This window comes from Cucurbita maxima, unplaced genomic scaffold (assembly GCF_002738345.1).
Source record: "Cucurbita maxima cultivar Rimu unplaced genomic scaffold, Cmax_1.0 Cma_Scf00013, whole genome shotgun sequence".
Classification (NCBI taxonomy): Eukaryota; Viridiplantae; Streptophyta; class Magnoliopsida; order Cucurbitales; family Cucurbitaceae; genus Cucurbita; species Cucurbita maxima.
This window is the reverse complement of record NW_019272029.1, coordinates 2,012,046-2,033,656: the sequence shown is the minus strand read 5'-3', so window position 1 is coordinate 2,033,656 and position 21,611 is coordinate 2,012,046. Positions and strand designations below refer to the sequence as shown.

The window sequence follows — 21,611 nt, the reverse complement described above, 5'->3', positions numbered from 1 at the left end:
TTCAAATATAAATTAAGACTTATTTTGAAATCAGTTAATTTTCATTTGTTTGGACTTTTTTTTTTACTTGTGTTAAGCAAGGTTTGACCTAGATGACTTGTCAATGGCTCATGGGAACTTGTATTGTAAATTCGATTGAATTACTTGTGGATCGTCTTGCCAAGGTGGGGTATGAATTATTGACTTCCATGTTCATGAATTTCAACAACCATTTTGACAATCCATGCCCACCACTAATAGATATTATTCATTTTGACTCGTTACGTATCGTTGTCGGTCTCACGATTTTAAAACACGTTTGTTAGGGAGAGGTTTCCACACCCTTATAAGAAATGTTTCATTATTCTCTCCAACTGATGAGATCTCACAATCCACTCCCCTTAGAGGCCCAACATCCTTACAGGCACACCGTGTGTACGGCTCTTATACCATTTGTAACAGCTCAAAGCCCACTGCTAACATATATTGTTTGTTTTGGCATGTGATGCGTCGCTGTCAGCCTCACGATTTTTAAAATGTGCTTTGTTAGAGAGAGATTTACACGCTCTTATAGGATCTCACACTCTATTAATGGAGCCAAACAGTGATGACTATCATTGTTAGGTAATTCTGTCACTTAGCTCAACACGTCTGTTCTGCTGTTGGATGACACCATGGGTGGAACATATGACTCTTGTTCCATGATATTGTAACAATCTCCAGGAATCTCTTGATCAAAATATTTGTGAGGTTCAGATAATTAGATTAAAATGAAATCCAATGATCATTCTATTCCACCTATCAACCATTTAATGATACCCATCTTAACCATCCCTCATTCATTTGGACTACTTATAAACGTTTCAAAACTATCTAAAAGAAATAGATATTCATTATAATGTTGGATGGATTGCTCGGAGACATGTTCCTAATGCTATAAGAAGAAGAGAAGCTTCCAGGAAGATGAACGCAACCCAGTGTCCAAAAACATCACCCAACAATCCTTTGATGATAAGGTTTGATGAGCTTGAGCTGCCACAACATTGCTTATTTTAACCGGTCACTTTCCGCTTAATCCCTAACTCATGAGTAAATGATTCATCAAAGATTATGAATTTGTAGGTGTCATTTAAAACGCGTCAATCGAATCATCTCGATTTCTATTATGAGATTATATTTGTGATGTAATATTCTTTAAGAAAATTTATAGCCCCTATGAAATTAATAGCTCGAACTCTCGCTCGGTTTTATCAACCTACTTGCTATAGCATTTTTGTGAAAGATAAGTGTCAAAGTACATCATACTCTCTATACGTCTATTCAAATAAATGATATATGTGTAGCATATTAGCAAGATGTTCTTGAACTATCAGTATTTTATCTATTAAATTAAACTCAGATAGACAAACTAATGTTTAATTTATAATATCATATAAATTTAATGGGAGTGAATATGTAAATATAAAATTAAAAAGTTTTAAAATAATATAAATTAAAGTTTAAAAAATATATTTTTTTTTTTAAATGAGAAAGACAATTAAATTTAAAGTTAAAATAATAATAGAATGACCAAAAAAAGGCAATTCAACGAATTTACGTAGAAACCTCTAATAAACGACCCGACCGATTCTTGGAACCCGCCAAAAGCGGCTCATTTACAAAAAGCTGAAATTTTCAAGTGGCATTTCCGTAGTATTCTAAGAATGAAGGGGGCATTTAAGTCATTATATGGACGAATCCAGACCACACGCGTAATGAATAAGGGCGTTCCATTGACACTAAAATGCGCTGAATGGGCGCAGGATAATAAAATGCGCACATACTTGCAGCGTGAGTAGAGAGGAATGGAGAGAAGGGGGCGAAGAGAAAGAGAAAGAGAAAGAGAGAAAGATGGGTCTCTCCGAGTTGGCTCAGTGAGTCGGTGACCGCATTTGACAAAGAGAGGGAACCCCGAAAAAAAAATCACAGCGTGGGATTTTGGGGAGAGGGTTTGAGAGGGGGTGGAGTGGAATTAGCCAAAAAAATGGTGAACGAGAGGGAGATTATTAGTCCTCTCCTTTACCATCACCACCACCACTCCCTCTTCTTTCTCTCTCATTCCCATTATTTTCCCCAATTCCTCTTCTCTTCTCTTCTAACCCTAAATTTCCTTTTTCTTCTCCTCTTCTCCTTCCTCTTCTTCAATCCATCGTTCTCTTGTTTAATTTTTCCCTTTCTTTTGTTCTTCTTTGCGTTTTTCCATCTGGGTCTCTCTCTTTTCCCTGGTGGGTTCGTGGGTCGGGCGATTTCTTGGTGGTGGACGGTGGTGTTGCTCGTTCTTCGCCAGGTAATGGGTGATCTCCTTTAAATGTTCATTGGGTTTTTGTTTTTCTTTTCGTTTTTGGGTTTTAGCATCTGGGTTTGTTGATTTTTGCCCTGTTTTTAGGTTTGGCTTGGTGGGTTGTTGTTGGTTTTGTTTCTTCGTGTGTAACGATGCATGTTTGTGGATTTTTTTAATGAGAAATTTGTATGGAGGTTGTGTTTTTGGCTTTTGATTTGGAGGTGTTATGAATACATTAATCGAGATCCTTTTGATTTGTTCTTGTTGAGGCTGCAATTGATTGCGGATTACATTCTGTTTGGATTGGTTTTGTGTTTTCCTTTTATCTATTTGTTTTTCTGATTGTTCTTTAGGAATGGTTGTGGATTGTTCATGTTTGAAGTTAGTCAATTGGAAGTTCTTGTGCTGGTTATTGTTACTGAATGGTTCACTGTTTTGGTTCTTTTCAGGTTTGCTGAAATAGTCTGCTATTATTATTGTGATTCGGTTTTTGTAGGCTTAGTGTTGTGTGGTCTTACTGCCAATTAGTCATGGAAGAGTTTCGGACATCGGGGATTTATGGAAGCTCTACTATGAGGAGGAAAAGGAGTCGAACTTCCCGTCGCCCTCGACTCGAGTCACAGCAACTAGCTGAAGGTTTAGATCCTTCACCGTCATCTTCAACGCCACCTTCTGATGATGCAGTCAAGTTCTCCAGTGATGAGAATGGTGGTGGTGATGGTAGTTCTAGGAGAAAAGAATTAAGTCTCAATCAATGTGTATCCAGAGGCTCATCTGTTAATGGGGCTGAAAACGAACATTTTCTCAAAAGAAGCATAAAAGATGGAAGTTATAATTCATATTACCGTAGTGAACCGGGACAAAGTGCTAACGATAACAAACGCAGCAGCGAAGGTGTCCTTGCTCCTGCTAATTGGAGAAGCACGAGCAAGGCATCAGATGGTATTGAATCGGAGTCGAGTAGCATCGACCCATATGGTGGAAGGTATGGTGGTGAAAGTTCGAGTTCTGGACAGAAAGGACTTTATGCTGAAGGATTAGGAAATGATAGCAAGGTTAAGAAGGTTAAACTTAGGGTTGGTGGGGTCACCCGTACTATTCGAGCCAATTCCCCTCCCAATGGCACGTCGAAAGGCAGTTCTTCGAAGGGTTCTCAACCTTCGGATGGTCATAGGCAGCAGCACAAGCTTAACTTTCAGGTACATTCGAACGTTAGTCATATGGAAGTTTATGTTAGTGCTATCGTGCACGTTATAACCAAATAAGTTAGTAACACTCGTAACTGATATTTTTTTTTCCTCCAATGTGTTTCAAAAAGCAGGAAAACTTTACGGGAAATCATTCGCCTTCAGAAAGACGGGGCGGACTGCATGGAGTTCCATGGAGAGACTTCTCACGAGGTGGCTTTGGCCTAGAAAAGGAGGAGTCATTGACAGGGAAGATGGCTGGGAGGAATTCTGCTGGGAAGCATGGAGCAGAGTCGGTTCGAAAGAGTAAAAGAGCCTCAAAGAAGCGTGTTCTTAATGGGGATTTCGATGACGACGAAGATGATGAGATACGGTATTTGGAGAAGCTTAAAACTTCGAAGGCTTATGCAGGATACCGTGATGATGGTGATGAACCGATCAAGAAGCAGCGAAAGCTCTCCAGCATTTCTAGCGTAGAGAATTATGGTGTATCGAAGCACGACAAAGAGGGGAAGAAGGCTAGATCTGATATGGCGTCGGAAGACAAGGATTATGAGGAAGAAGAATCAGCTTCTGATGGTGATGTTGAAGCCAATCATAAGAAGCAGAGGAAGGAATCAATCGATACATTGATGGACGGTAAGAGAGAAATGACTCTTACGACACGTCAAAGAGCTCTTCAGTCTAGCAAAGATGCAACGTCCGCTCGAGGTGCTAGTTTAATCGAATTCCCAAATGGTTTACCGCCTGCTCCACCCCGAAGTAAGCAACTTTATCCAAATTGACACTGCATTAATCACAAAAATTTATTGTTACTATTTCTAATTGTTTACATTTTGTTTGTTCTTAGAGCAAAAAGAGAAACTCACCGATGTGGAACAACAACTTAAGAAGGCGGAAGCTGCACAAAGACGACGAATGCAAGTTGAGAAGGCTGCTCGGGAATCCGAGGTTTGTTCTCTTCACGATATTGTTTGCACTATGATTCATTCATATTCTTATACACTATTCCTGATTGGAACTAAGCCTGTTTTAAATAAATCCTGTAGGCTGAGGCGATCAGAAAGATACTCGGTCAAGATTCAAGCCGAAAGAAGCGAGAAGATAAAATGAAGAAGCGCCAGGAAGAATTAGCTCAGGTATCGTAATCTTATAACTTCTAATTCTGTGTTAGTGCTATGAATAGTACAAGACCATAAGTTCGATTTTTGTTCCCTCAACTCTTCACAGGAGAAGGCTGCAAATGCCGAGAAGCTTTTGTCAAACACCATCAGATGGGTGATGGGTCCTTCTGGTACCGTGGTGACCTTCCCGAATGATATGGGACTTCCAAGCATATTTGAGTCTCGACCGTGCAGGTATTTATCTTCTTCACTGCCTCTCGACTTGCCCCATACACAGTAAACTGTTAATGGTGTGAAAATCTTTGTACAATGTATGCTTTCAGATATCCACCACAGCGGGAAAACTGTGCGGGTCCATCGTGTTTAAATCCGTACAAGTATCGAGATTCGAAGTCGAAGCTTCCTCTTTGCAGTCTCGTGTGTTACAAAGCAATTCAAGAGCAGTTGACAGAAACTACTACGTGCTAGAAGATTTTGATACCATGAATCTCTAGCCTTTTGTTTCTGTTTGCATTTCGTTACGTTGATTCTCTGCACATTTAAACGAAGCTAGAGTAGATAGATGTATATCTGCAGAGACGTTGATGGAAGAAATGTTTTTGGATCTGTTCCAGGTCCGCCGCCCATTCGTTATAATGCTACCCCATTTATATGTGCATACACAACATTTTCTCAATCTTTCCTTGGAATATCTTCCTCAGGCAATTGCTTGCTTATGTTGTTTAATCAAGTCGGCTAATGTACCTCCAGAAGCTACTTGAGCCACATACTCCAGATTATCGTTATCTCCAATAGGATGATTTATTAATAGGTTTGGCCAAGAACACCGCCAAAAGTGCCTCCCTCCACCTAATAGTTTGAATTTGAATTTCCCATTGGAGGGAAGACCCCTTTTTCACTTTACTTAGCCATATTTTCCAATAGGGGTATTTTAGTGATAGATTCTATCCGAACTGAACGATCCTATTCAGTTAAATACCTATAGTGATAAACTCCTTTCACAAATTTCGATAGTGACGATATGGATGATAGTGGCGATATTGATGATAGTGACAACATCGACCATGACCTTGATATAGAGCTGGAGTTTCTAAGTATGATGAATACACCGCAAACTATGGAGATTTTATATCACCTATGGATTTCAAATATTCATGATCTAGATCTGAGTGAGTCGATTTCGCTAAAAATATTCTTGTTATAGCGTTTCATCCGGACATTGCAACCACTTCTTGCATTACTATTATAATCATTGCTTGCCTGGACCACCAAATAATCAATAAAACTAGGAAAGTTTGTTTTGATGTAAATGGCAATAACGAAAGTGATGAATAGGGTTATCATACCTCTGACTATGATCTTTGGCAGAGAGAGGAATCAGATCGCTAGCTGAAGGACAGCAGACCAGTGGAGAGAAATTGAGATCCCTGGAGATTAAAGCAGGCGGCAGAGAGAAGAATGGCATGTTATTAATAATAATGTTGCAGAACAATAACAGCCCATACCAAACAACCACCATTACTCCCTTATATATAACAAAAGAGGGTGAGAACAGAAAATATTGTTTGTGTTGAATTTAACTAAGAAAGCTAAATGATCAAAGCAACTTCCAATTGCTATTCTGTTCCTTTTAGAACTTTATTTAACACAATGGAATCATCTCTATCTCCCAAAAAAAAAAGGCCAAGCAAGCATATGCACATTTGGAACACATGAAACAAGTGGCTGCAAATAAACAATCCCTTAAAATTTAAACATTGTACAACACTTTTACAAATCGTGATAACATCCACATCTACGCTATAGATACAACATGAAAACCTCCATGATTTTTTAGCTTTTTACTCGGTCTATATTCTAAATGATTGTCGGTCAGCCCTCGTCCTAAACCAATTTAAACTACCTCTCAGTCAGTAACTCAATAATGCAAATATCACATCAAGCATCTATAAACCGAATGTCAAAGGTGTGTGGATGTATTTGCCACACATTCAAGGCAGCATACTCCTCCAAACATTCTTTTAGTTGAGCTTCGCTGTATCCCTGAAAAAGAAAAAGGCAAACATTTCAATTTCGAATAATTAAGATGCAGTTTTGACGAAAGTTCTTGTGAATGGATCTTTGGATCAAAATCCACAAACTGTGGACTTCAGCAAACTTTATAGAGTGTTTTTATGAACCTTCTCATTTAAATATAACAGACTAGATGTATCTCCTTTTATATGTTTATTCTATCAAATGGGTCTAACTGGGTCGAGAATGATATAGGATTGCCAACGGTAAACTATAAGAATAAGAATTACAACTGACCTTCCTAGAAATCCAGTTAAGGGCGTGTGCATAGCTCACATCCATTTTATTAGTTCTGGCAGCTTCATCGCGCAAGATTGAATAGATATCTGAGATAGCATCTAGACCAGACTTTTGACGGTCATCTGAGTATAGAGAAAATTTTGACATTTGCATTAACCTTAGAGCCTCATCAACATCACTTTGGGCCACAGTCTCGGAGAATCTAAGCCTTGCTAGAGCCTGTGAAGGATGAGTTCATTTCAAAGTTTCATGAGTTCATCAATAATAAATACATATATGGATGCCTACTATGACCAAAGTGTTCAGCACTCTTGAGGCTACCAACCAAGCTGGGCATAAGGGTTCAGCTTTGACAAAAGCATCTCAATAAAATTGAATATTAGAACAGCGGGGAATGAACATCTTTGCCTCTGCTTGATATTGTAGTCTATGGGGGAATAATAAAATATGGAAGAGTATATAGGGTATTCATATGAATAAATGCCAAATAAAACTTACAGCTGATATCCGAAGAATGCTTAGTAGAGTTCTCACTGTGGTATATGAATGGGGAGTGTTGGATTTAGCTTCTTCCTGACGGATGCTGGAATAGGCACTGGCAATGTACTCCTCCAGATCCTTGGGAACGTAAGGAGACAATCTTCTTGCGGCGGAAATATAAGCTCTGACCCAACCACCAAAACAACAAAGTAGAAATTTAAAAGGTGAGAATTGAAGATAATGAGGTCCTAATGCTTGCATTTAATACACAGGCATACTATAATCTAAGATTTGATAATTGAAAAAAAAACGTATATGGAATCAATAGATCTCTGTTAGGAAAATCTCTTTCAATGGTGGAAATTTTGATGATAATGGCAGTCCTCCATAATAAACAGAACTCTGAGGTAATTCTCGAAATAAAAAATATATAACTTATTGATTGATTATACAGAAATGGATGATAAAGCAAAAGATGGTACATTGCTAATTATATTTTAATGTAGTTTCAAGCATACAAAAGAGCACGTATGAGGATTCTGATTGTTTATTTTGTAAATAAACTAAAGAAAACCCTCCTATCAATCTGAAATCGCCAAACTTCCTATTTCATTATGCATAAAAAAAAGGCAATGGTGATGTTTACCGAAGAACAGATGATTCAAGTGGGGTGAAGCCAAGAGCAGGAGATTCTCTATTCTGATGGACATAAACAACATGTCTAGCCATTTCAAGATCATTATCCATGTCAGCTCGATCTAGGATCAACCAAAGAAGATCAAATCTTGATAATAGAGCTGGAGGAAGGTTAATGTTTTCAGCAGGAGTTCTACGGAGGTCATATCTTCCCCTGTAAAGATACGTGTAAGCATACTTAGTAATCCCCTAAAACTTGAAGAAAAGTTGAAATGGAAACCCAGTAGAATGAGAGAATCAGAAAATGGCCGAAAAAGATAGGCAAGTACCATGCTGGATTGGCCGCAGCAAGGACAGCAGTCCTGGCATTTAGAGACGTGGTGATTCCAGCCTTGGCAATGCTCACGGTCTGTTGCTCCATGACTTCATGTATTGCTGTACGATCAGATTCTTCCATCTTGTCAAATTCATCAATTGCACATATTCCCATGTCAGCTAACACCTGAATTAAAAGTCAATTTCACACTCACTGAAACTTTGATATATCACAAGCTATATGATGAAACCAGGGAAAGAAAGAACAAAATTTGTATTGAGACGTGAAGTATGTGCCTCACCAATGCCCCTCCTTCAAGGACCATCTCATTTGTGACAGGATCCTTCTGAACAGCAGCAGTTAGACCAACACCACTGCTACCTTTGCCAGTCGTGTAGACTCCCCTGGGAGCAACATTGATGATGTGTTTAAGAAGTTGACTCTTTGCAACACCAGGATCACCCATTAAACATATATGCAAGTCTCCTCTAATCTGAAATGACCAATGAGTTTGAAATTGCAAATTTTAATTCCATCATTAAAGAGTTGAGGTAATTTATTATTTACAAAACTTAATCGCTACGGAAAAAGGAGGTAGGAAATAAAGTTTCATGGAAATTTGTAAGGAACACGTATATTGCAGCATCAGAAATTAACAGGAACGTCGTATGCATCCTACATACTTGAACAATTTTATGTTCTTACCTTCATCCCATCTTTCAACTTTCTATGAGGAGCACCAACGAGAAGAAGCAGTAAAGCTTTTTTAATATCTTCATGACCAAAAATTTCAGGTGCCAACGATCGTGCCAGTTTGTTGTAAATATCACCATCCTCAGCCAAACGTGCAATTAGTTCCTCCTCATCTCCTCTAAGTTCGTATCTGCAATATGAAACAACTAAACAAGTAAGCTTTATCCTCGACTAAGTTAACACAATAGGGCACTTTAAGAGAGTGTTCATAAAGAAACAAAGCTGAGAACAAAGTGAAAATGTCGCAAAAGCCAGATTGTAGATGAAATTTATTTCAGTAAAAGGGTGAGGGTTGAAAGCTGCCATACTCTTCATATTTTTTCTTGAAATGGGTGATTGACATGGCCTCTAAGAATGTATCAGCAACCAAACCAGCACGCATTGCCCTGAAACCCGTATAAGGAATGGGCAGAAAAATTCCTGATAGTTCAACAACATCACCTGGAGCTACCTGATAACGGTCAGAAAAATGACTTGTGAACAAATAACTATCATGTAACCATTACACATAAAGCGAAAGAATTGCATCTACATATGTTAACAAATGGGTGTCATATTAAACTTCGACATTTTCTGGTTAAGAAACAGAAATTAAATTCCTGCACTCGAAGAAGCTGAAAGCAAACTTGAATGTTCTAAAATTATTATTGAAAGTCATTGGAATTGTTCCTAGAAGTTTCAAGATGACATAGCCATGGGAAAAAAGGAATATATTGGCATGATGGCCAAATCCAGTAAGCATTTCAAGGTCACAAGCATTACTTGCCAGTTAGATATAGATTAATCAGCCACACTAAACAAAAATCCCAGTCACTCTCGGAATAACCGGTGAAGATCCATTAGAAGAAAACTAACCTTCCTTGTTAGTTCACCCCTGAGATGAACAGTCATTGTCCGGGGAATATGACCTTTCGGAACATGTTCAGCTAACTCTTGAAGTTTGGCCTACAACCCAAATGTAATGGCATGCATTAGTACCAATATCAATCATATTATGAAATTGAAATAGAAATATTTTTCCAGCAATCATTTTGAAGAAGTTAATTAAAAACCTCCTGAAACTTCAGAAATTTGGATGCTCTGAGTTGAAGAATTAAGTTGCCTTTCGTTTGGTTTGTTCTACAACGCTGAGATGGACACTCAAATAGAGGCATGAAGACTCGAGCTGTTACCTCCTGTGAAGCAGAAAAGTGACTACATGAGTAGGGAAGAAATGACGTATCCAAGAGGGAGAAAAAAATAAGTTGACATTAGGATTGGGGGACGGACCGCACAATTTTAATGCACAGAATAAAATCATAATTTATCACTGAGAAAATATTCATTTCCCCAGTTCTATATCTTGTTGAAAAGAAATGGTAAGCATCAACATCTTTAAAATTTAGATGACCTGGTATATCTCAAAACCACAGTCTTCGCATGTATAAACTGCCACCTGCATCAACGGCTTAACATCTGAACAGCGTGTCACAATACCAGATATTCTCACAAGTTGACCAATATATGACGCTTTGACCTCTCTTATGGTAAACGGACGGCCCTTTGAAGGTGCTCTAATGTAAACTTCACTGCAAGAAGATTGATCGGGCATAAGGCAATTTGGAAATGACAGAATCCCATTGAAGCATAAAAGCAAACAGTAGGTAAATCAGTGAAAAATGGACGGTCGGATGAAAATCCAACGGAATAAACAATAGCATTGGCACAGATATTAAATTATCAGCTGGGGTATGTTATCTATACTATGAATCCAAATAGATACACAATGACATGCACCGCCACATAATTCTATTAGGATTAATGGTAACAAAATTATTTGTTCATGAACATGTTTGTAATTCAACACGTTAGTCTTTTAAGCCAGACAAGTAAGAACGACAATTGGGTAGCACTCATAAGACAAACCAAGTTAAGAACTGAAACATCACCCATATAGTGGTCCTAATCCAGAACCAACTGGACAGGTTTCCAATGAACTTCTTTTAAAAGATAATAGAAAACGCAGTACCAAATATCATAAAGCCCGATACAAAAGTAATAGCCGTTGTGTATTGAACTAAAAAGTGACTAGTCATGCTGGACTAATTTTCTATATACTCTCAACTATGAACTCTGAAGAAAGAGGAGTTGCAATGAACTCACAAGTATCGTTTGATTTCTGGCGGCATTTTTTGGCGTGGGTCAGGGTTATCGACAGTATCAGGTCCGTCATCAGACCTTTGTGTCATTAGTATGTCGTGATCATCATCTATAAACGCCTCTGTTGGCTCCGGCATGAGCTCATCAATAGCATCGGCAAAAATTCCAATATATCGCCGGGTGTTTTCTGTAATACGTTGGAGGAAATCCTCGTCCAAGTCCTTATACTGAAATCCAATAGTGCAACTTTGTTACTCGACTAAACAAAGGGATAATATCGAGAATGGGGCAAGAGTAAGGAAATCGTACATTAAAGAGATCCTCGAGATCGATTTGAATTGCACGGACTCTGCGATTTGCAACATCTTGCTAAAAAAAACAAATCAATCGAAATAAAAAACAAGAAACAACGTTTAAAGAAACAAAATAGATCGTCAGACCAAAAAAAAAAAACGAGTACATCACAGGAAGTAATCGCAATTTTAGGGTTTTCAAACTAGACCACCAAGCAAATTTACAGTTACAATAGAGAAACGCGAACGAAAATGCGGAAGCATTACCAGGATGTTTAAGTACTTCGCTTCACCATTTGCATCGGCGAAGTTCGCAAGGAACTCCTTTGCGAGAACTGAAAACGAACCACAGCTAGCTTTAAAATACGATTTCGAGACAAAGAAAAAGGCGATAAACCGTAGATATGAATTACCTCTTTCGGCGCTGAAGTCCAGAGGTCCAGTATCTTTCATGGCTGACCCTCAAAGAAGAAGATGGAGAAGCAGAGAGAGGGAAATGGAGATTCTGAGGATACGACTGAGCGCAAATGACTTGGCGGCAAAGGATAAATGAAGTGTTGTTTTGGCGGGAAAATTAGGGTCGTATAAAAATAATAAACAAATAAATAAATAGAAAAATAACAGGGAAAATTAACAAAAATGTGTGGCTGCTGGGATTCGAGCCCAGGTCTCCACGGCCACAACGTGGAATTCTCACCACTAAACTACAGCCACTTTGTTGATTAAAGCTCCTCCTATAATTTATTTATCCTCTTAATTTTGTTCAAATATTTACAATCGTACCCTAACGCTCACATTTTCCTCCCTTTATGATTTCAGATTAATTTTTTGAATTTATCAATTTCAAAATCAGTTAAATTTTGATTTAATCAAAGATAATGACGTGGTTCGGTGTTCATCCAATTACCGATGGCTATATACGATACCAGTGTCACGATTTTACTATATCTAAACTCGCAATACGATTGTGAGAGTAAGACAACTAAAATTTAGATTGTCATTATCATAAGCTCGTTCAACCAAAGTTACTTTTGATTTTGTTCCTAAAAATATATATTTTAGAAAATAATAATAAACAAAATTTTAGAAAAGTCTTTGGAAATTGGTAGGTAAGAATGTAATATTATAGCAAATAGCAATATCTGTCATTTGATTGTAATATCGATAGAAGAATTTAAGACTAACCACCACATTCATCATACATTTTGAGGCATTTTAATTTTGTAGATCTCCGTATTGATATAACATAATAATAAAGCTTTGTCTTAACATGAAAAGACGGGATTGTTGGATGTGAGTCACGGACTAATTTAGAGAATGATCATATATATATATATATATATTCCAAGTAAAGGAATATATCTCCATTGATATGAGGTCGTTTAAGTCATAAGAGCTTATACTAAGAGTGGACAATAACAAAATAAAGCCATAAGAGCTTATACTAAGAGTGAACAATATCATACTATTGTAGAGAGTCAGGATTTCTAATAGAAAATGCCCTCGCATTTTACAACTTATGAACAATCAAAATTAATAAAAAGTCCATGAGATTCATATTTTCACACTTTATTTTAACTAAAAATAACAGAAAAGATTAATAAGTGGAAACTACAATATTTTCCAGTAATTTTTATTTCACATAACGAACGCAAACCAGATCCATTCCTACCTTAAATAAAAATAAATAAATAAAAAGTTTAAAATAAATTCGGAATATAAAGAAATTACTCAGTCCTCGTACGTGCGACACTCCTCCGTCTCCGGATTATCCTTACAAAAATCCTCCAACGGATCCGAATCCTTGAGGCGGTCACGTGCGTGGCTAGCGGCCGCACTTAGCTCCTCCACCTCATCCCACGCCGCCGCGCACTCGCCGCTCGCCGGATCCTCCGAGCACGTCTCCTCCGCGTTCTTTATACTCTCCACTACCTTCTCCGATATCCGGTCCGGTGCGGCAGACACCGGTCCAACGGCGCACAACCGAACTGCACTCCACCTCTTCCATGGGTAGTTGAGCCGGGCGGATCGAAGGACCGGCGATTCGAGCTTCGGCGAGTCAGCCACCGCTTTTGAGACCGCCATAGTCGCGCCGGAGATCGCTGCCATTCTCTTTACTTTCTTATTCTTTGATCTGAAACGACGATGGATTGGATAACAACAAAATAAATGAGATTTTTCTTCTTCTTCTTCGGTATATATATAACTGGGATCCGCCATGCGTTCCTGAGCACATATTTCTTATCGGATGGTGGCCAATGGAAAATGGCCACGTGTTTGTCATGTCATATTATCTGGATTTTTTAGATTGTTTTAACTCAATTAGGATAATTTTAAATCATCATTTATAAATTTGGTTCAATTTAATTTTCCATATTAAAAAAAAAAGTTCGTTTTATTCTTTAATTTTAACAGACATTTAAATCCAAAAATTAAATCAAAACTAAAGTAGTATTTAAAAAATTAAATACAATGGAGTTAGTTAATATATTACTTTTTTTTATGATTAATGAGATAATTAATATCTTATATACTTAATTAAGTTTTGATTATTTTAGAAAATTGAACTTTTATGTTTAAAGTCAATTATTAATCTCTCAAATGTTACAGGTTAAAATTAGTAAGTAAACGTGCAAAGAGGACAATATCTGCTTGCAGTGGGCCTAGATCGTTAAATGGTATCAGAGCTAGACATTGGACAATGTGTCACCTTTCTCGCTGTTCCATGAAAGGGGTAGACACGAGGTGGTGTGCCAGTAAGGACGCTAGGGCCAAAGGGGGTGGATTTGGGGGGCGATCTCACATCGATTGGAGGAAGAAAAAAGTGTTAGTGAGGACGCTAGGTTCCAAAAGGGGTGGATTGTGATGTCTCACGTTGGTTGGGGAGGAGAACAAACCACCATTTATAAAGGGCGTGGAAACTTTAACTAGCAAACGCGTTTTAAAACTTTGAGGGGAAGCCCAAAAGGGAAAGCCCAAAGATAGCAATATCTGGTAGCGGTGGATCTAGGCTGTTACAAATGATATCAGAGCCAGTCACCGGACGATGTGTCAGCGTTCTCGCTGTTCTCGAAAGGGGGGTAGACACGAGGCGGTGTGCCAATAAGGACGCTGGGTCCCAAAGGGGTGGATTTGGGGGCGGTCCCACACGATTGGATAAAGGAACGAGTGCCGAGAACACCGGGTCTCGAAGGGGGGTTGATTGTGATGTCTCACATTGATTGAGGAGGAGAACAAATCACACTTTATAAGGGTGTGGAAACCAAAACCTTCCCCTACTAGACGCGATAGGACAATATCTGCTACGTTTGTTTCATTAATTATATTTTAATGTTTACGTTTGGTAAATTTATTAATTCAAATAATGTAAATAAATTATAAGATTTTAACTAATCTTTAATAGTCTACAATTTTTAACAATTTTTTTTTTTAATTATCATTATAACTTTATTATATAAAAAGAAAGTTAAAATAAAAAACAAAATATAAAGTAATGTATAGTTTTATTTTTTATAATTTATTTATTTATTTAAAAGGAATCATTTTGCTGCATAGAATCATTATTAAATACAAAGGTCTTCACTTTTCTGCGAATCTTTTTCTCTTCTTTTTACTTTTCTTCTGTTTTTTTAGATGAAAACAAATAATTATATAAATTTGTGTGAATATTTTTTATTTTTAGTTTTGAAAATTTAATAATTTAATAAACATAAATCTGAATAATTAAAACTCCATTATAACTTAAAAAATTAATATTCGAGTATATATAAATTAAAGAAAATTTTGATATTCTGTGGAGGGGTATGATTGAACACGGTCGAGAGTAGTGGAAGTGGTTTTGGGCAATTGCAACTGGTCCGCCAATCCAACCGCTTTCTTCGTCTCACCGTCGATGAAGATGAAGACGACGATGTTCTTGCACTGACTGGCGCGCCCTTTCTCTCTCCTCCTCCATTTCGCATCCTATCAGTCCAAGAACTCGCCGCATATTGCACGCTACACCACTCTCGACTCCGTTCCTCATGGCTTCATCTAGATTCAGCAGCTCTGTTCCTCTTAACGCGATCGTCTCCGAGAATGGCGGTGGCGGTGGCGGTGGCTCCAATGGCTCCGTTTCGTCCTCTTCAGCTTTAGTAGATACTGAAAACGACGGTACTGGAAGAGAGTTTCGTATCTGAGTATCGGTTTGTTATGATTATTTTTATTATTATTATTTTCGTTCTCTCGTGGCTGTCTATCTGCGATTGTTTATTTAAACTGGTGATTCAAATATGTTTAGTTGAATTAGTCAGAGAATTGGTGGGAATGAATTTATTAATCTTAGATCACGGACTTCGGCGAATCATATTAGATTATATTGCTCTTCTTCGATCGTGATTCGTACCTACTCGATGCGTTAAGATTTTCGTTTCGCGCCTTTTCTAATCTGGAAGCTACTTCCTCTTTCTCCGTTTAAGATATATATTACAAATGCTACTTGTATGAACAAATGCCTAGTTGAAATTCATTATGTTCCCACTGGTGAATTTTGAGCTTTGTAATTAAGTTTGTTCGTGGCTTGCCTAGTGAAATCAAATCCTTGCTCGAACTTTTATTTGATGATTGCAATGGTGTTTCTAACTCGCGATACTTTTATTCAGAGAATTCAGTTCTTGGGGTTGGGTATCGTCTTCCTCCCGCTGAAATCAGGGACATTGTTGATGCTCCACCGCTTCCCATATTGTCATTCTCGCCACACAGGGATAAATTATTGTTCCTCAAGCGGAGGTCATTGCGTCCAATATCAGAACTTGCAAAACCAGAAGAAAAGCTGGCTGGTATACGTATTGATGGACAGTGCAATTGCAGAAGTCGAATGTCGTTTTATACTGGAATAGGCATTCATCAGTTGATGCCTGATGATTCCTTAGGTCCAGAGAAGGAGGTTCATGGCTTACCAGATGGTGCTAAGATTAATTTCGTTACCTGGTCACCCGATGGCCGCCATTTATCTTTCAGCGTGCGAGTTGACGAGGAAGATGGCAGTAGCGGTAAACTTAGAGTTTGGGTTGCTGATGTCGAAACTGGGAAAGCTAGACCTTTGTTTCAGAATACAGACATCTATGTGAATGCAGTTTTTGAGAATTTTGTTTGGGTAAACGATTCTACTTTGTTAGTATGCACCATTCCTTCCTCTCGTGGAGATCCACCAAAGAAACCTTTAGTTCCCCATGGTCCAAAAGTTCAATCAAATGAGCAGAAGAACATTATTCAAGCTAGAACCTTTCAGGATTTGCTAAAGGACAAATATGATGAAGATTTATTCGACTACTACGCCACTATCCAGCTTGTTTTGGGTTCATTGGATGGAACAGTTATGGAGTTCGGCACACCAGCTATATATACGTCACTGGACCCTTCCCCTGATCCGAAATATATTTTGATTAGTACCATTCACCGGCCGTATTCTTTTACCGTTCCATGTAGTAGATTTCCTAAAAAGGTAGCTGTGTGGACAACTGATGGAAAATTTGTTAGGGAGCTTTGTCATTTGCCTCTTGCTGAGGATATCCCCATTGCATTCAACAGTGTAAGAAAGGGGATGCGTTCCATCAGTTGGAGAGCAGATAAGCCATCCACACTCTACTGGTGTGCATTTGAGTTCCTTGTTCTTTACCGCTATTTGCATATTTTTGGACATCCCTTTTCTCTATGTTTACTTATCATTTAAATTTTTTTGTATGTCATATGCCACCATTTAAGGAAGATAATTGGTTCATGCTTACTACTAGCTGTCAGCATTTGTTCTTGTTTATTGTGCTCATTTAATTTTTTTTTGTTTACTTTTTCTAAATTCGTAGGGTGGAAACTCAAGATGGTGGAGATGCCAGAATAGAGGTTTCTCCTCGTGATATTGGTTATACACAATCTGCCGAACCAGTCGAAGGTGAACAGCCAGAGATACTGCATAAACTTGATCTTCGTTATGGGTATCTTTTTCCTTCCTCTTATCCTGGTTATTATTTTAGATAGCCGCTTGTAAAGGTGAAAACAGCCTTTTACTATGATATTGCTTAACTTTAACAGAACGTTATTTTATTTGTATCTCAATCACGTATTCGGTTAAACATGTTCCCTGGAGATACAACACCCTGAAGATGTCTGCAAAAACTGATAGTATATTAAAGATGGAAACTGGTCCACCTTCGGAAATTCAAATCATACATGGTCTTGCCTATGCTTATCCAATTCTCTTATCACATAATTTTGTTGAAGTCCCTAAAATATTTCTTTCTCAATTTCTGCTTCAATTACTCTTACATCTTTTCGTACCAAAAATATCAATTTTTCTTATAAATTTGTGGTTCTTTTGGTGTTCTACATATCTATTTTCTTTATTTTGAGGTTGCCTGCTATCTTAAAATGTTGTATAGAGTAGTTTCAGTTTTGGGTTCTCTTTTATAAATCTTCTAAATCGAATGGACAACCTGGAAACTTTGTTTTTATACGTTCATCCTGTTTATTGCTGCAGAGGAATATATTGGTGTGATGATTCACTGGCTCTAGTTTATGAATCTTGGTACAAGACGCGCAGAATACAAACTTGGGTAATCTCTCCTGGATCTAAAGAGTACAATCCTCGCATTCTATTTGATAGGTCATCAGAAGATGTGTATTCAGACCCTGGGTCACCGATGCTGCGGAGGACTCCTCTTGGGACATACGTAATTGCAAAGTTAAAGAAGGAAAATTATGAAGGCACATATGTTCTACTAAATGGTAGTGGTGCTACTCCTGAAGGGAACATCCCTTTTATTGATTTATTTGACATGTAAGTGGTTTAGTTTAATCATTTCTTGTTAAGTCTCTCTCTTGTCAGTGCTATTAATGCCACAACGGTTCTGAAAATATTCCTTCAGAAACACAGGCAGCAAAGAAAGAATATGGAAGAGCGACAAAGAAACATATTATGAGTGCGTTGTGGCTTTAATGTCTGACAAGAAAGAAGGAGATTTAAATCTTGATGAGCTGAAATTTTTGATTTCTAAAGAATCCAAAACTGAAAATACCCAGTACTACATTCTGAGGTGGCCTGATAAGAAAGCAAGTCAAATTACAAAATTCCCCCATCCATATCCACAGCTGAAATCACTGCAGAAAGAGATGATCAGATACGAGAGAAAAGATGGAGTTCAATTGACAGCTACACTTTATCTGCCACCAAACTATGATCCAGCAAAAGATGGCCCTCTTCCCTGCTTGATCTGGTCTTACCCTGGGGAGTTCAAAAGCAAAGTTGCAGCTGGACAAGTTCGTGGTTCCCCTAATGAGTTTGCCAGTATAGGTTCAACATCTGCTCTTCTTTGGTTGGCTCGCAGGTAGAAGTGTTTCTTCAAGATTCTTGACTTTACATTATTTTTGGATCATAGTCTATTTGTTCTGAACATAGTTCTTCCAATCTTTCAGGTTTGCTATTTTGGCTGGACCAACAATACCTATCATAGGTGAAGGTAACGAGGAGGCCAATGATAGGTAATTGGTAGCATATTTACTAAAATCATGGTTCTTTTTCCCTGTTCGACCCCAATTATGTAGTTTGTTCCAGAAAGCTTACATTGCTTTTGTCCATATTTTTTGACATTGATACAAAAACTAAAGCATTTGTCAGCACTCATCTGGAAAGTAGGCTGCAATGAGTGATTCTTGGATATTTGGTTATGTGCTTAGGTGCATTAAAGTTGTGTCTAACCATAGTAAGGGTAACACTAGAGCTAGGTCTTACATAGCTAATAAAGATTCTATAAATGAAAAATGATTAATCGAACTCCTCCTGTTCTACATGGGGGTTTGGTATATGTGCAGATCATTAACCACAAACTACTACACTGTTGCATAAGTAGTTTTATATATCCTCAATATCTGTTCTACACACATGCAGTTCTGAGTATCTCACAATGAAAATAGTTACATGCAGTTATCGCAAGATTTGAGATATGAAAAGATTGATGTAATATAGATCGTTCTCAAAACTGAGGACCTGAGGTTATATACTAATGGAACTTCGAGCAGCACTCTTTGCGACTATTTTCCCCCATTCCAATTTATTTTATATCTTTAAAGTATCTTGCTGTGCACGATTTAGTATTTAGGCCTTTCTCCTTGACCACCCTTCTCTTGAAACTGAACATTTATAAGGTTTTATTTATTCTTATCTGTCCGTACTCATTCAAATATTTTCATTCGGTACCTTCTTTAAATAATTCAATTTTGTTAAAATTACTAAAACACATATTTTACTAGATATGTAGAGCAATTGGTTGCGAGTGCAGAGGCTGCGGTATTGGAGGTCATTAGACGGGGGGTGAGTGTTGTGTTTTCTTTATAAATATTCTCTTGGTATTTAAAATAATTAACCATGTTGATATGCCACCATGACTAGGTTGCTCATCCTAACAAGATTGCAGTTGGTGGACATTCATATGGTGCGTTTATGACTGCGAACCTTCTGGCTCATGCTCCCCATCTTTTTTGCTGTGGAATTGCTCGCTCCGGTGCCTATAACAGAACACTGACCCCTTTTGGCTTTCAGGTAGTTGCATATTTAACTGCTGTCTTTCTCTATACTGTGACCATACGAAAGTGATATGTCTTAAATTCCAATGCTTAAAAATGTTCCAACACCACACATTTCTACTCTACCTATCATTTGTTCTGCTTATCTGCGGTCATACTTTATTGTCATAGAACGAGGATAGAACTCTTTGGGAAGCAACCAACACATACGTAGAGATGAGTCCATTTGTATCAGCAAATAAAATAAAGAAGCCAATTTTACTCATTCATGGTGAAGAAGACAACAACCCAGGAACTTTACCCATGCAGGTATGGTATGGAATTTTAACCGTTTGGTTCTGTTTCCTTGAACCGATAAATGATGAAACGATAACCTTATTATTTTCTAGTCCCTTTCTCTTTGCTGAGGTTCAAGCAGTTAATGCCTACAGTTTCTTTTTTAACTTGCTAAGAAACTTATATCGTGGGTTTGCATGCTTTGCAGTCCGATCGATTTTTCAATGCCTTGAAAGGCCATGGAGCATTGTGTCGCCTTGTGGTTCTTCCCTTTGAAAGCCATGGATATTCTGCACGAGAAAGTATCATGCATGTCCTCTGGGAAACTGATCGATGGCTGAACAAATACTGTTCATCTAACCCTTCTGATTCAGGTCAAGATGTGGATAAAAGCAAAGAGGGAGGCAATGAAGCAGGAGATTCCGAAGGGAAAGTTGTTGCTGGTTCTGGAGGTGGTGGCCCAGAGAATTAAAGTCCTGATCATGATGGATTTTACTCTATTCAAAGATCATTGTTGTGGTAAGTGCTTTACATTTAATATCTGAAATAAGTGAACAAACTATTTTAACCTAGAATTATAAAACAGGAAGGAAAGACATGAAAAATAGTTCCTCTTACATATGTCTGCATGGCTTTTGTCTCTCTTAAAAAAAAAAAAAAAAAAAAAAAAAAAAGAAACTCCTGAGACATTCTGCTTTTATTGCGCAGGTGTTCTTGCTGATCTTTTGCGGCCAAGACTGAAGTGGGGAGTTCATTTGTAAAAATAAGAAGCATGGAGTAAGCACAACAACGTGCATGGGGAGATACTGATCCATGCTTCTGAAGTTGTATCATTGAAGGTTAAAATAAAAAGTGGCTTTTGGTAAGAATTTTACATCATATTGAAGAGACACATAGTTGGTAAGTCACGTTCTGGTTGCTATTTATACGATTTATGGAGGCGAAAATTTACATGTAAACAATTTGAAGAATGGCTACCTGAATCTTCAGAAGCAGTTATGTGCTTCGTTTTCGCGTAAAATTAGTTTGCTATTTTGCGAGAATGTATTTCTATCAATAAACGTCTCTTAGCTCTCAGATCTGGTAAATTCCCGAGTTGATAGTACACGAATTAGCACCTAAAACCTGAACAATCGGTTCCCATAAAATGAAAATCATAGGTGTGACCAATTTTTGTTTTGTTTTTGCGATTGCCTTTGCATGAGGAAGACGAAGAGTTGAGAGGGAGAAGGTTGTGTGAAC

General features: G+C 37.9%; 4 protein-coding genes and 1 non-coding gene across 7 annotated transcripts; 2 read left to right on the top strand and 3 right to left on the bottom strand.

The window, feature by feature from the left end:
* Nucleotides 1-1,835: 1,835 nt before the first annotated feature.
* LOC111488150 (INO80 complex subunit B-like) lies at nucleotides 1,836-5,286 on the top strand. Of its 3 annotated transcripts, none has more exons than XM_023135811.1 (7): nucleotides 1,836-2,305; nucleotides 2,796-3,498; nucleotides 3,618-4,248; nucleotides 4,337-4,437; nucleotides 4,536-4,625; nucleotides 4,717-4,844; nucleotides 4,934-5,286. In XM_023135811.1, the coding sequence occupies exons 2-7, from the start codon at nucleotides 2,830-2,832 to the stop codon at nucleotides 5,076-5,078; spliced, it is 1,764 nt and encodes a 587-aa protein (XP_022991579.1). In that variant the 5' UTR covers nucleotides 1,836-2,305; nucleotides 2,796-2,829; the 3' UTR covers nucleotides 5,079-5,286. The 3 variants fall into 3 exon arrangements, with proteins under 3 accessions (XP_022991579.1, XP_022991580.1, XP_022991578.1); XM_023135812.1 differs by having other exon boundaries at nucleotides 1,837-2,305; nucleotides 2,749-3,498; nucleotides 3,621-4,248; XM_023135810.1 differs by having other exon boundaries at nucleotides 1,837-2,305; nucleotides 2,749-3,498.
* Nucleotides 5,287-6,321: 1,035 nt separating this feature from the next.
* LOC111488244 (DNA replication licensing factor MCM7) lies at nucleotides 6,322-12,093 on the bottom strand. The gene is made up of 15 exons (XM_023135942.1): nucleotides 11,954-12,093; nucleotides 11,808-11,875; nucleotides 11,557-11,616; nucleotides 11,251-11,474; nucleotides 10,499-10,676; nucleotides 10,161-10,283; nucleotides 9,964-10,053; nucleotides 9,417-9,559; nucleotides 9,061-9,238; nucleotides 8,657-8,848; nucleotides 8,369-8,541; nucleotides 8,050-8,253; nucleotides 7,422-7,587; nucleotides 6,921-7,142; nucleotides 6,322-6,653 (listed from the first exon to the last, which is right to left on the bottom strand). The coding sequence occupies exons 1-15, from the start codon at nucleotides 11,991-11,993 to the stop codon at nucleotides 6,549-6,551; spliced, it is 2,166 nt and encodes a 721-aa protein (XP_022991710.1). The 5' UTR covers nucleotides 11,994-12,093; the 3' UTR covers nucleotides 6,322-6,548.
* Nucleotides 12,094-12,182: 89 nt separating this feature from the next.
* On the bottom strand, nucleotides 12,183-12,254 carry TRNAH-GUG. Its single transcript has one exon. It is a non-coding gene; the product is annotated as a tRNA-His (tRNA).
* An 821-nt stretch (nucleotides 12,255-13,075) lies between these two features.
* LOC111488107 (calvin cycle protein CP12-1, chloroplastic-like) lies at nucleotides 13,076-13,709 on the bottom strand. The gene has a single exon (XM_023135745.1). It carries the CDS (start codon nucleotides 13,647-13,649, stop codon nucleotides 13,272-13,274), a length of 378 nt encoding a protein of 125 aa, XP_022991513.1. The 5' UTR covers nucleotides 13,650-13,709; the 3' UTR covers nucleotides 13,076-13,271.
* A 1,637-nt stretch (nucleotides 13,710-15,346) lies between these two features.
* LOC111488071 (probable glutamyl endopeptidase, chloroplastic) lies at nucleotides 15,347-21,406 on the top strand. Its single transcript, XM_023135694.1, has 11 exons — nucleotides 15,347-15,692; nucleotides 16,181-17,168; nucleotides 17,381-17,509; nucleotides 18,052-18,351; nucleotides 18,440-18,898; nucleotides 18,987-19,052; nucleotides 19,821-19,881; nucleotides 19,960-20,109; nucleotides 20,265-20,402; nucleotides 20,578-20,888; nucleotides 21,078-21,406. Exons 1-10 carry the CDS (start codon nucleotides 15,563-15,565, stop codon nucleotides 20,839-20,841), a joined length of 2,685 nt encoding a protein of 894 aa, XP_022991462.1. The 5' UTR covers nucleotides 15,347-15,562; the 3' UTR covers nucleotides 20,842-20,888; nucleotides 21,078-21,406.
* Nucleotides 21,407-21,611: the final 205 nt, after the last annotated feature.